Genomic DNA, 15,193 nt, shown 5'->3' on the forward strand with positions numbered 1-15,193 from the left:
GCCGGTTTCGCGATGCTGGCCTGTGGCAGGCAGCTGGCGCTTGTACAGACCGAATTTACCACCGTAAGATCGCGTCAGAAATATTTAAACTCTCATAAATGCGCCTTCAAAATGCATATGTGTATGTCTGAAGCATGCAAGAAATGCATAACAGTATCAATTAGGTTTGGGAAGTCGCAAATATGCAAGCCACGTTGGTTACAAGAGAAAAATCATTTGGAAAATGCAAAACTGCCTTCGGCTTGATTAAACAATCTTGGCCTCCAATCTTTAAAGGGCAGCCGCTATACTATACCTGTTCTGCAGTTTTACAAGGGCTAGAGATTCCGTGGGTATGGTGACGGCACTTCTTTCCGTAAATGTGCGCCAAATTCAAGCCAAATTGATCAAAAACGTCATAATGCACCTCCCACCTAAAATTTATGCAGGGAAGCCTGCCGTACCTCTAAATATTTTTGCAGGTACAGCAGATGCCATTAGGACATCATTTTTTTTCTTCTTGCAAGCTTATGAAGTACAAAAGCATAAACCTTGCGACTCTGCAAACAAAAGTGGTCATTTGGGCCGGTTGGTGTATCCTTGGCTGGCTTCCCCAGCACGTGCCATGCAGCTGCTATTCATTCTCAGTCAGCACCCTCATGGGCAACTGCTCTGCCATATGCTCCTGTGCTTGGCATCCGATTTGAATACCCACCCAGATGGGGGTCCTAACCATGCAACAATTTAAAATCACAAGGAATAAAAAAAAGAAAAAAGGAAACAACATCTAACATTCATTGTTAGAAAAGGAACACTCCCTTTTTTGGTGGCAAGTTGGCAGGCCCCCTTAGGTCAACCATACTGGATAAAGGGAGAAAAATGGCTGTCTTAATGCCATTGGAAATGGGCAGGCCTGCACCATGCTAACAACATGTCCAACAGTCATCAATTCTACAGAACACTTCCTTTGGATCCATGGCATCGTGTTGGCTTGCCTGCTTGTAAGCAGAGACCATGCCGATTCTGCTAGTACACATGGGTACTCAAACCTGCCAAAAATCTGCCAGTATTTTGTATTTTTCCGACATGGCTCTTTTAACTCTGCTGACATCAGAATGCTGCACTGCAGTTTTCTGCACATCCTTCCTAATTAACTTATGTCTCACCACAAAAATATCCTAGAAAAGATGATGAAATGCAGGTCACTGATCAAGTCAAACAATGAAAATTGACATTTTGGGAGCAGTACAGCAACGAGGGAGCCATAGTGTTCCCGAAACATCAATTTATATTCTTTGACTTGGTCAGTGACCTGCATTTCATCTTTCCTATAGCACTACCTGGCTGTCCAACCATAAACTACAAAAGTATCCTGTACACGAATAACAGCATGCCTAGTAACCACGAAAGGCCTACAGCAATGTTAATGTTAATGCAGCTTTCAATGCATCACGGACTGCAGCGACGAGGGCTGTTAGGGCAAAGAACACAGTTCCACCCATGTGAGGGCACAAGAGAGTTTAATGAAACCTTATTTGTGGCTATATACAGCAGTTGGACAGGAGGCAAAAAGTGAATCCCAGACTATGGGCTTTTTACGCCGACCTGGAGCAGGAATTTATCATGCACACGTCAGTAAAGCTATTCTGGCGCTACTTGCATGGTTTTACCTACTTTTAAGAAGTCATGGCAGTATTTTAAAACAAATGACTGGTATGTGCCAATTTCTGCACAATAACTCATTACAAAAAGCAGCAGTTAACAAAATAAAGAAAGGGAAGGGGGGGGGGGGGGGGGGGGGTAGGCAATAAAATTATGTGTAACTTGTGTACCTCAGGCCCTGCATGCGTTCAGGCAACACAAAAGGATGGCGTAGTCTCAACAAAAAAGCCGATTAAGAGACTTTTGCGTCATCTGCCTTTTCATACAATCAGCCACAGCCCCCGACCTTCTGGCGATAACACTTGTGGCTATTATGCGCGCGCATGTTTTACGATTTCATTTCAGCCAATGTGATTTTTCAAACACCACTTACCTCTAGGATGTAGAGTAGCACAAGTCCCACCACCTCATCAACAGCAACATACTGAAACACTGCTCCCCATTTGAACCGATTCACAATATTGCATGCGCCGTTTTCTTTTTCTACCGATGCACTTACACTGTCCAATACATGCCTTAGCAACAATAAAGAATGACAGTTGTTCTTTGTTGCTGCGTAAGCCACGTCACACCACAGATTCAGAAGTGAAGGACACATATGCCAACAACTTTTATTATCATTCATAAATGTAGCAGGACATCAAGAGATATGGGGTCAGAAGGAAGGAGGAGGCAGAGACACACAGGGGGGGGAGGGGGGGGGGGGGCAGAAAATCACAGCAGCAAGGCAACTTATTCACCACTCATCTTTCACCCGCACATCACCAATGCACACTGCAGACGGACAATTTCAGAGCGCACCTTTCGCCCAACACTAAACATTCCACCAATAACCACTCAGGTTTATGCCTCGCACACTGCAGACTCGCAAAATAAACACCAATAATTGAAGACACGACCGGAGAGTCATTGCCGGCACAACACTAGCAAGCACACACTAAAGAACAAAACAAGCGCTAAAACAACCTGCCACGGAAGAATCACGCATGCACACAACAAATGTATGAATATCGGACAGGGAGAGTGGGGGGGGGGGGGGGGGGGGGGGGGGGGGAGGCCTTTGCAATGAGGGCATGCAAGGGACCTGGAAAGAGGGCACTCACTCAGACGGTCAGCGGCGACAGCACACTTCTCTATATTTACACAAATGTTACACAATTTGCCGTTTGTTCAGAACACTGCACTGCTTGCAAAAGACAGCCAGTCTCATTGTACATCATAAAAATAGCTCGGAAACAACCACACTTTGCATTCGCACGCTATCACTCGAACGTGCTAGTTAAAAACAAGGGGGAGAACAAAAAAACGGGGCTAATATAATAAACGAAAGGTGGTTAACGCACAGCGTAAAGAAGCATTTGAGGAGCGGACGGGGCATATAAACACACAATCACTCGATTTGAAAATAAAATCTGCTCACGCGACGACCCTACTTCGCACGTGCGCAAAAAGTAAAAAGAAAAACGCAAGCCACACTCACTGCCAGGAGCACTGCTGCCCTTCCTCCACGCTTGGTGCTGGTTGTAAGCAAGTCGGACAGAAACAGGGCCATCGGAGGTAAATGTGATACGAAGTTCATAACGACGAGAACCAAGAATGGACTTTCGGGGCAAACTGCAATGAACAGCTTACACGTGATACGAAAGCTGAAGATTTGTCAGTATGCAGAAAAAAAGAAAACGAGAGAAAGTGTCGGGGTCTTGGTAGCGCTTGTCCAACAGGGGCCAGGAACACCGCTGTTGGGACAGCCTTACAAAGAGGCCACACAATTCTCTCTGCTCCAGAGCAGTGGTTCTCCAACCAAAAGTGTGCCGGGGACCGCTTCTGGGCTTGCAGAAGTGATGAGGGACCCCACGAAGCATGCTGATATGCATTACGTTGTCAGACAATTTACTCTTGTAGCTAAAGTTGCACACACTCTCTTTTCTATGCCTGCCTTTTGTGTGTACGGCTTGCTCGCCCAGTTGCCAAGGTGCACAAAAAAACTTTAAACACCTTCCACGCTGAGAAATCGAACGTGCGTGCCATGTGGCAAAGCCACTTTTTTGCGTTGGCGGCAAGGTTTGGCAGAAAAGGAGAAAAAGGGGAGTACCACGCAGAGGGGCTCACGGAGCCCCATTTGGGAACCACTGCTCTAGAGAAAACCAATACAGCTCTTTAAATGACACTCTGTATGTTACTTTAGTGCATCACATAAAGGACGATATATGAAAAGAAAAAAAAAAAATATATATATATAGATTACGCTGTAACTATATATTCCTTGCATCACGTGCAAGAACAATTTCATAAGCACGCTGGCACGATTCCACACTGTAAAAATAAACGAGAATGTCTCCGCAAGATTTCAGTGCCCTACCTATTCCGATACGCGACAGGACAGCAGCAAGTATTTACACTTATGGTGCACAGATGTGCTGCCCAGCGCATGACTAAAAATGTTTACGCCATTCAAAAACGAATGAGGCCGAAATCGTCCGCTTTGACTTCAAGGGCCAGACACTCCCCACATAGAGCCCATTACACAGGACCACCTATGGACAGCTTTTGCTCCCCAATGGTGAGCAAATACAAGGTGCAGAAAGCCGGGGAAAAAAAAAAAAAAAGGATAGTGCAAGCCGATGAGAGCAAGCTAGTAAAGTACATTTACCAGCCACATATTCCAACAGTAGGAGGACTAATTTCAATGCAAGTAACATCATTAGGTTGAATGCAACAGCTGGGCACAGGCCTTGTTGTACACGAAGAGAGAGGAAGGTAAAAGAATGCCATAATACCAAACGGCTACATAGTTATCACTGTGTGCGGTCTGCACAGTCGAGGGTGCCCACGGAAAAGTTTTCTACGTCGGGTGTAAATTTTTGTTCCCCCCACAAGAGGCCAGCCGTTCCTTCCGTCAACGCATTGGGCAGGCACCCTGTGCACCACATGTTGTTGACAACCATGCACAACTGCATTGCAGTTTCTCCTAAACCGTACTACCACCATCCTGTATGTGTATGGCACGCGCATATTTCAGCACAGGGGGTGAAAAGCACGTTCTCGCACAAGCCTCCACTCACAATCACGTACACGCACACAAACTCTGGATGGACTGCAGGCCTTGCGTGTGGCTGGGCAGTGGGAGAAAAGCAACACTGCGCCTTTTCTGAGAAGAGTCCGAGTGTGAAGAAGAGCAAGAAGTGTCTGCGGACTCTGCACACGCACAGTCTCAGTCCTTTGCCACTTGAAAGCATTGGGCGACAAGAGCTCGACAAAAAAAGAGTTGCGGAACCTTCTTTCCCTTCCACATTCTGAGCAGGAGGGCCCTTTCGGCAAAGCTTTGAGTAACGAGTGTTTTTTGACAGCATGCAAGGCCTACACAGAGCTGGAGAAACCTGCAGCACTGCGCCGTCTTGCGAGGTCAATGTGAACCTTGTATGCATAAGCGAAGCAATGCTGCTCTCAATGCAACTTCATTTAGCCGCAGCCAACGTGGCTGCATTTTGTTCCCCTATGCCACATGTTTTTGTTAGACAGGAAAAACTTCTTCTGCAGAAACAAAAGAAAAAACAACCCCGCTGTACAGAAAGTACTGCGGCTGTAAAAAGGCAACGGGCTGCTGTGGGCTCTATTCCATTCTGCCCAGATTTTAAAATAACCTAAAGCCATCTTAGGGGTATCACCACTGGCAAGCTAAAAATAGATTCAGCAAATAAGCCATTGTAATATAAAAAAAAAATCTCACCTATAAATAAGAGATACATCTTAGCATGCTCTTTGCAGCATAAACTAAACGACACACAGCTGTCCGGCACAATATTCCAAATGATTCCAGTACTTAAGAGGTACGTGGATACAGTTAAACTTCATTACAATGAAATGATCTATAACGATAACAAAGCAATTATAATTTCCCTTTCTACTGTTGATAGTGCAAGCAGACAACGGCTTTAACAAAGCAATGGGTATAAGAAAGTACTTCACTGTAGCAAGAGTAAACTGGTTCAAAGTTCTGCTCGCGAATGGAACACAAATAATAAAACTGACCTGGCCAAAAACAACCGAATATTTTCACAATGCTAAATTAAGCAAATTTAGCAACAAAAAGGGTTCACTACACAAATCAGGCAGTGCAAGGCCAACTCTTACTAGTGTAACTACCTGCCATTTTCTGACAGTAAATAAAAACTGACACTTCAAACTGTAGAAGAAGTGCACTGCAAATTCAGTCAAATATCAAGCAGTATTCATGTAGCATCTAAAGTTTTGAATACACGCACAGGATCAAATAAGATGAATGCCGCAAAGGGCCACGTTATCTCAACTGCCTGAAATGCCTTATTAAGAAGTCGATTAAAAGCAGCATCACTTTGTTACAATCAGCGTGAATAACAGCACACCGTTCAGGCCACAGATGGCTGAGCTTGCCACCCTTGAAAACGACATCCACCAAATCTGGCCAGGGCTACACACTCGGCTGCTTGAGAGTTACATTGATTCCAACATTTCATTCGAGTATCCCAAATTACAATTCCACGAGTCTCACCCCCCGAGCAAGGAACTTTTGTGTGTCCCTCTTAAGGGTACGACGTGCCAAGACATGCAGCCCAGGCATTCAGAGCAAGAGGCACTCTGTTCTTCGAGTGGGTAGCTCTAAACCGGCTGGAAGCCCTACCACCTCACACACTGGCTGTCACGAATCGTTCACTTGTGGCAGCCACAATCGAAAGAGGTGGCTCCCATTGTAGGGAACTTGCTCTGGCGGCGACACCAGCCGCGAATCCATCCTGACGACGGCCCAAGCAAACGCAGTCGCCCAAACAGCCCGTACAGAACATCGCACACTTCTGTCTGCAATCGCACACACAGACACACTGGCACATACACTTGACACAGTCCAGTGCAATGGGCCTTCCCTCTACATGAGCGTGTGACTAAAGAGAAGGACCAGCTCTACAAGTGCAACCTCTGTCGTTACGTTCGCCTCTTTTCTGCCGCAGCAGGGGATAACTTAACTGCAAGCATTCCTAAGGGAAATACTGTAAGCATTGAAAGCTGTCGCTTCCGTTCTTCTTCAGGTTGGCAGCTGTCGGGAGCAACTGCTGCTGTTCTCCGTCTTGTCCATTTCGGGTGAAGAGGAATGCACAAAAAGAACTGCTAAAAAAGGGGTCCTGAAAAACAACCCACAGAGTTACATATTAGCTAAAAAAACCACTGCCAATGCAGTAGACTTTAGCATGACACCACCTAAAGGACTCATGGGTTACATAATGAAATAAATGTATTTTTATAATAACTCTTAAAATCAAACCTCAGCACCATGTCACGTTTGGCATCTTTGCTAGAAATTGCTGTTTCAGCCAACAAACAATTGACTCTGCTGTGTGGCAAGTGTATGAGATGGCAAACTGGACACTACTGTAACAAAAAAAAATTTCACTTGACTAAACTTGTATGAACAAGAACAAATATTCAACAAAAGCCATAAATAAAGGCACTGTGGGATCCTATATAAAACAAGCAGTTCAAACGTGCTCAGTGTAATAAAGAAAAATTAGGCTTGATCAAGAACGCCACTTTAACACTATAATTTTTGAAATATGATGAAACCACATGCCTTTATTATGTAAGTAAGCATTACTACCAAAGAGAGAGAAAAGAAGACAGCACAGCTTCCGCTCCACACAACAGAAGTGGCTGTCACAAATAGAATAGTCAAAGCATCTATGAGCACCAGGTACAGCAGAAAAAGTGGAACCAACAAAGCCCCATCATTCATTTCTATTTCCAAACACAGACAAATCAGCCCTCCCTTGTTTTATTCCTTTATTTCAGCAACCTGGCTCATACTCCTAATTAGCAATTTGCAAATACAGGAAAAGCTCGCTAATTCGAACTTCAAAATTCGAATTTATGGATAATTCAAACTGTACGATTTTGTCCAACTAAGCTATGTACAGTAGAACCCAATTAAAGGGACACTGAAGTGATATGTAAACATTGCGGGATTACTAGCGCAAATTGTAGCCCGGAGTCCCCAGGCCATGTTTCGACCACTCTGGGCGCGTTTACGCGATTTTATTTAGTAGAAAAATTAATTAGAAAATGCTGTCCTCCTCTCTTTACGCTCGCCCATTTTCTGTGGCGTTTTCGTGTGACGTCGGGAGGAGCCGAGCTCGCAATTGGCTGCGCTACTGCACGGCTCCCCGGCTTTCAGACAGAGTCAGTCGGCCCAGCGTTTCGTCCGCCGGCCGCCGACGGGTCGTCGCAATTCGTTCGTGCAGTTGAAACGAAGCCAGGACACGTTTGTGAATGGAAGAATGTGCCTTTCTTTACTTGGTTAGTTTGTACACTGTATCTAGCTCCAAGTCAAGGTCGCTTCACACAACGCAGCAAAAGCACACATGACACGCTTCGCTGACTGGTACGCCAGTAGGAAAATATATGGCCTCTTGAAGGTGGGAGAAGAGTCAGCGAAGTCAATATAGGTACTAAGGAAATAAAATCAACTGATATTTTTACCGTACAGCGTAAAACTAGGGTGCGGGAAGCACTTTTTTGCGCTGGCCGAACAAGCACAGCGGTCAGCAGCACGACTATGCATCTGCGAACGCTTTTCCGTCTAAGAAATGCAATTGCTAGACGTGATATATTGTGGAAACTTGGGGGATGCTTACTGCACGAGCGCAAAACAACAAATAGTCACCTAAGCTGCTTGAAATGTCGAAAGTAAATAAAAGTGTAAACTGGTTATACAATATATACCTTATATTATCAAGGTCAGCAGAGCCCACCCCGTGGCCGAGTGGGCTGGAGCGCTAGGTATGTCATTTGAAGTGTGTTGCAATTCCCGAGTTCGAATCCCCGCGGGTACGTGCTTTTTTTTTTTTTTTATAAGTAACTTTTTTGTTTTCCGCCGATGTTTTCTATACTGAGTTCACCCTTTTTTGGGCCGCAACGTTCATTGCTCCACGAACTAGTTCACAGAACGCGCGCAGGCTGGCACTGGCGCGCTAGCGAGTTCTCGTTGGCGTGCTGTTGCCATAAGCACCGACTGATTGCGAGCAGTGGGCACAGGCCAGAATGAACAGACCCTTGGCCTGGTGCAAACACGCTTTTTACGGTACAGGCATGAGTGAGGCAAGCTACAAATATGGGGGAAAAGCGCATGGCATTTCAGCGTCTGCGGGGACGCGGAGGGTGTTCATGCACTGCGTAGGCCTCGGCTAGTGAATGCTACGATTCCAAGCCGTCCTGGGAGGCTTATCTTACGCATTTTACAGCCGACAACATGGCAGAAGCGCGGTACAATGATTACTGAGATATTGAGAATGCCCATCCAACAACGCCATCGGTTGTGTTTTACAGAACCGAAACCGAAACTTGTTTGATTGCTAACCTTGGGCATCGTCCAATCACGGTGCTCCCTCCTCCCAACGTCACAGCGTTAGTTGGTGCGGCCGCCGCAAACCGCGCATAGTAGTTTTTCTTCTTTTGCGCTGTGTAAAATATTTACCGATTTGTCAACCGGATAAACGATGAAAAGTGTGCTAATTTGAGCCAGTCTACGCAGTGCAAGCAAAAACGGGAGCTTGACAAATTCACTTCAGTGTTCCTTTATTATGTTCTCGGTTTATATGATTTCCAGGTTAGTACACTCTCAATTGTGAACACTAAAAATTCCCCGTAGTACGTTTCTCCCTCGCGTTTTTTTTTTTAAATGTATCAACGAGGTTCTACTGTATTAAAAAGCCCGTCACTTTAACGCAAGTCGGTTCCGCCACTGACAATTCGAACTATGGGCCACTGTGTATGCAGTTTGACACCTGGCACACAGCCAGAGAAACGTACCCACTGTGTACACACGACGCTGCGTCAACCCCGGAACAAAAAGAAAAACAGAGAGGGAAGGTGAAATTGGGCAAAACCACATCCTACGTGTAAAACCCAGGGTAAAATTGACTAAAACCCTATTTTCCTTTGCACACTACGTTGATGTGGGCAGGGGTGCAGTAGCGTGGGGTGCACTGACAGATGAGGACATCATTCCACAGGTCAGGAGCGCATAACTGCCCGTGACTATGGAGAAAAAAAAAAAAAAAAAAAAAAAAGAATGAAGCACCAGTGCAGAATTCATGACCAGATTGAATGTAGCTTTTTCTTCTTCAGTTTTGATGAAGACGAAGCGGAGGCCTTCCACCCCCTGGACAAAAGCCAGGCTGCAATCACAGACACTTTCAACCATCAAATTATTGATATGCCATACTGCTTCCCAATGTACTGTTGTTCATCTTTATTTTAATTAGTTCGAACTTTCAGTAATTCGAATTAAGGCGGCTTCCCCTTGAGGTCTGAATTAACGAGCTGTTATTGTACTCGAAAATAAGAGTATTAAGCATCTGAATAGCTTCATTCACAAATTAAACAGCTAATATTTCGCTAATCAAATATTTGGCATATCAGCAAATGCGCCTTCAAGTGTGCAATAATTACTTTGTTTTTGTTCTAATATAAAAAAACCAGATGCATGCTCATCAGTCATGATTCAGTCATGAGAATGACAACTCAAGTGAGCCGCAAGTGTGAATGACAGCCCTGTTCTCTTTGCCAATGTGTAATGCTTGAATGGGAGTGATTTATTTTGCAAGCAAAATATTGTCATTTGAAACACAAGAACTGCTTTAAAAGGGCTCTAAACAGGGTTCTAAAGGATGCGATTTTACGTGCGCAAAAGCTGGAGTACTATCCAAGAAATGCCCTGCCGCAAAAATGGTTTAAAGGTGTCGAGTATTAGCCGAGTTATCACACATTAAAAAGGGCCAGCAATAAGGCCTGGAGCTCTTCTCCTCTCATCGCGCCTCCAAAGCACTGTGGAAGTGGTGACGTCACCGACCAGGCACAAGACCACCCAGAAAAACAGGGCAAGGTTCAAGATGCGCGCAGCCATCTTGAACCTTGGGGGGGGGGGAAGGGGGGGGGGGGGGGGGGGGGGGGGGGGCAAGAAAAAAACAAAAGAAACAGCTTTTGGACAGCCCATGCCATTCATAAACAGCTGTGATGAGCAACCATGTCTCGATGAAAAGGCCTTACAACCTATGCTGCCTTCCAAATACCCCCTGCCCCCAAAAGGCAGATGACCAATTACGGCTGCTGCATGCTGACATGTTTTTGAACCTGGCCACCGAGACATCCCCCAAGCGCCCTCTGAACGATAGCCTTATTTAGCCACCTTCTCACCTAGGTGGTGTCACTCCCAGTGGTGAAGATAGGTGTGCTCCCACACTGGCCTGGGATGGCTCCTGTTATCTGATCACTTACAAGTCTTCCAATGTTTCCCTCGTGCTAGACCTCTGAACACCGAGAGTAAGCTGGTGATGAAGGTAGGGTAACTCCAAAAAAAGGAAACTCCAGACCAGAGTTTGATTTCAAATATGGGCGAATATGAAGCACAAACTTCAAGCAGAAAAGTTCCTTTCTGCTTGTCATGCGCTTCTTCCGATGCAGTTTCTTGAGTGACAATGCTAACAACTGATGACAGTAGATGTGGCACTTGTAAGACTTGATATGGCAGCAACAGTATGCAGTTAGCGCGCAACTGTCATGCATGTGACTGTGCCCCAACGTGTTCAAGGCTTTGAACAGTCAATACCAAATGCAATAAAAACAAATAAATAAATAAAATATCAGAACGCCTTTCGATTTTTTCCCGACCCACATTTACATGACACAGTAGCGTAGGAGCAGTTTGAAGTCCACGGGAAAGTAGTTCCTGTAGACTTCAATGAAGTTCTCTTCCCTTTAGAGCAATACGGCTATACACAGCGGGAAGCAGGAATGAGATCCTTTGGCGTAGTAGCGTTTCACTGACCATCCACTGATCATCCTCCAGCATGGTAGTGCTTCGTAAGATCATGTACGTCATGAGAAGCAGTGCTTCACCAATTCCAAAGTATCCAACTGCATGCCCTCCTGCCTGCTTTTGTCCAATTTATGCGTTAAAGTGGCCCATCAATATCCATATATGGAGTTTCTATCCGATTCATTGCTGATTCGACATTGCAGTAGAAACTATCAACACTTTCATCCAATAACTTGTCCTCTAACTTACGAGGGACAGCAGTGTCTACTCCCACTAGCGAGCAATGCAGAATGAGGTGCCAAATAAGGTGGAGTGAGGAGCACCAGTCCAAGCGGAGTCCAAGTGGCATTTCACCCCCATTCCCGCTAGCGTGAAAGACAAAGTGAGTAGTGCCATTACGTTGGGAATATTTTCAACAACGACTGTGGCTCTATTATCCTGTGACTGATGCAAAGAGATCCCATGAGGCGACGCAATGGCATATCATAGTGCCCACAGCTAACGAGAGAAGTGTAGCAATGCTGACTGCCCAAGCCGGAACGAGTCCTTTTATGTAACAGCCCAGCTATGCGTCCAGTTGTAAAGTGGCCCTCCACCGCACATGCACAGGGCTGGGAGTACTCACCACTCCTGTACAGATGCAGCACCAGCCACGGGGGTAGGGGGTGAGGCACAGAGGGGTGCTAGCAGCTGTTAAACATGGTGCACTCCAGGTAGGAGGTGGGCACAAAGCCTTCCTCGAGGTTCTCCCGCCGCACCCGGGTCCACCCGTTCTCCCTGGTCAACCTCCACCACCAGGAACTCCTCCCCTTCCTCCATTGGGATGGAGCCCTCGCTCTGGGCTGCAGGCAATAGGGGACGGCACATCATCCAGTCAGCTAGGTGCTCTCTTCCCCCTCTCAATCGAAGGCAGGCACATCGCAAGTGGGCACCTCAGCTTCCATTGGGATTTAAACAGCATAACATAATGCGGCGGAGTTAAAAAAATTGGCTGTAGTTTTGCTGCAGAATACGCAGGCGACAGGTTTATGCACAGACCACAGGTGAAGTGAAAAACTGACCGCCAGTCATGGCTCGCCACCCCACATCACCCACAACATTCTCAAGTACCAAAAGGTGTCTGCAGAGGAGCATGAGACAAAGCTTGCCCTTGGTGGAATGTGTACAACAGTGGACCAAATCACTGACCCCTGTTTTGAGAGCACTTCACATCACCACTGCCAAAGAAGAATCCACACGACAGACCATATCGCAGTTTTTGACCTCAGTTCACGCATTACATGAGAGCGCATCACTAGTTGATGTGCTCCCATGTAAAGGTTGAAGCAGTTTGGTATTGTGTTGCTCTTCAACATACCACACAGCAGCAGCCATCATTTGTAGCACTATATACAGGTCTATCTTTTTTTAAGTCTCTCGGCCAGTTTTAATGTTGTGCAGAGGGCACTGCATTAACCTGCTGCGGTACGCACGTTTAGGCTCACAACCACACCTTGGTCCAACAGCTGGATCAGCGACGTGCAATTTGGAGAAAAGCACTTCACCTCTGTGTTTGTTAGGACTATGTCATCAATTCAATGAGCTAAGCAATTGTCCAACAGCAAACACACTTTGCGACCTTGCCTCTTCGTCTCACGGCCAAAGGTGACAACCCACTCAGTGAAAATGGCATGTGCAATCCAGGCTTTCGTGATGGCCACATACTTAAAACTGGAAGGCCACCTCGAATGCCTAACATCGTGGCCTGGCACTTTTACCAATCATCAGGGGCCGGCACATCAGCACCGTCACTCTCTCCTTGCTGTGCTTTCCTCCGTGGCAACGATACCCTTTCAGGAAGCATCTCGTTAAACAAACCAGTCTCGTCCACTTTTATAAACATCGGACAAACCACACTGCTCGAGGATGCTCTCAGCATTATCGGACACCCACTCCGATGTTGCTTCACCATCCGCGGCTGCCGACTTGCCGACAGCACCTTGCCAACAATGTCATGTTGGGTTTTGAAGCAGATAAGCCACCCTGTCCGTGCTGGCTTTCAAATCGTCGAGGCCAAGCAAGCGGGTGTAATTAAGGGCCTTCTAGGCAGGAACATCGACAAACCAAGTGTAGACGGCCTTGTCAAGCTCATCATGTTTGGGCAGCATCACTTTTTTGTGCTGTGCAGACGTACCCGAAGCAAAAGCCTTCTGGGTGGAGTCTGTTTTTCAGGACCGTCGACACCGAGCTCGGTGAAATGCCAAAATCATGAACTATGTTGCATTCTGCTTCGGCGAGCATCTGTGCCTTCTCCTCGAGACAGAGAAATTTGTGTTTCTTCATTGTCATAGCCATTTCAACCAACACACCACAGAGAAAAATGGCAGCGACTGTTGTGATGCCGTGCTATCTCATGCAGTCTCGCGCAGCCGCGCGATGACCACGCACGGCTATGGATTTCAGTGGCTCAAATCAGCACTTTGGATTCGCCTTTGTTGAAGACATAGTTGAAGCGTAAATATAATCATCACAGCTTTGGAGGGGCCTTTTAATTTGACTACTCGACCATTCCGATTTCAGCCCAGTCCCAGTTTCGTTCTCAAAAAGTTCGTTAAAGTGAAAATACCCAATAAAGTGCCTTTGTTATGAAGGGACTATTTTGTATTACTTTCTATAGAAAGCTGACGAGGAATTGTAAAACCTTCGTTGTAGCAGCGTTTGCTGTGGCGGGGTTCAACGGTATTTTCTTTTCACAAACTTTGCAATGCCATTTGAGTTCACTGTGGGAATGAATGTGATAGGCTGTCCCGCATTAACTTACTAAAAGCTCATCGCGTCACTCGTGTGATGAACATCACTAAACCCGAATACATCATGCCTTAAACATAGACCCCCAGAAAGAAAGTTTCCCACAATGCAGATACCAATCTTGGAGGAATCCACCGTGATGTCGGGGGGGTGTGAAATATCCCTTTCAAGATGTTTCATCAACACTCCACAACCCTCGGCACGTGAAAGTGATACCAAACAGTAATATGACTGCAGCCCAACTCACAGCGTGAATCAGCTGTTGCAGCTTACTGCTTTTTGACACACACACCACACACGCACGCACGCGCGCGCGCACGCAGAGAGAGAGAGAGAGAGAGAGAGAGAGAGAGAGAGAGAGAGAGAGAGAGAGAGAGAGAGAGAGAGAGAGAGAGAGAGAGAGAGAGAGAGAGAGAGAGAGAGAGAGAGAGAGAGAGAGAGAGAGAGAGAGAGAGAGTTCCACTATTTGAAGCCGATCTGTATTTATTAGTCAACACAAGGGAGTGCTTGTTATGTTATTCTACAGTGAATGAAAAATTTACTGTCGCTTGCAGGCATGTATGCTTAGTCTTACCCATACTCTGAGCTAAGAGAGCGTTCCGCTGGTTCAACGATGTGCCAAGAAATGCTTGTCGTCCCAGTAAAGGTTCCTCATCGGCGGAAAGGGCAATCCACGGAGTGAATACTCACCATCAAATGCGTAAATGGCCACCGCTCTCCCCAAGGGTGGCAACAGCTCGGCCTCGAATGAGTCCACCTCATAGCCCATCTCTTCAAAGTCCCCATCGTCGTCGGGAATGCTCGTGTGACTGGTCCCAAGGCCACTCTCGGGACGACCGGCCGCGGTAGTGCTGCACACACGGCACAAGCGGGAACTTGGAAAAGTTGATTTGCCATTGCTGGGTTCAGAATGAGCTGTGTTAA

The 15,193-nt window shown here is 46.3% G+C and overlaps 1 protein-coding gene across 1 annotated transcript in view; it reads right to left on the reverse strand.

Annotated features, from left to right (window-relative positions):
* Window positions 1–2,227: 2,227 nt before the first annotated feature.
* The window catches only part of Cip4 (formin-binding protein 1-like Cip4), a 130,775-nt gene continuing 117,809 nt past the window's right edge, over window positions 2,228–15,193 (reverse strand). Inside the window, 4 exon segments of the mRNA XM_077671674.1 lie at window positions 2,228–6,794; window positions 12,108–12,252; window positions 12,254–12,324; window positions 14,960–15,120. Coding sequence (XP_077527800.1) covers window positions 12,166–12,252; window positions 12,254–12,324; window positions 14,960–15,120 — 319 coding nt within the window. The 3' untranslated portion in view covers window positions 2,228–6,794; window positions 12,108–12,165.

The sequence above is a fragment of the Haemaphysalis longicornis genome, unplaced genomic scaffold, assembly GCF_048455015.1.
Source record: "Haemaphysalis longicornis isolate Haplotype H1 unplaced genomic scaffold, Haemaphysalis longicornis Haplotype H1 scaffold_1, whole genome shotgun sequence".
Lineage (NCBI taxonomy): Eukaryota > Metazoa > Arthropoda > Arachnida > Ixodida > Ixodidae > Haemaphysalis > Haemaphysalis longicornis.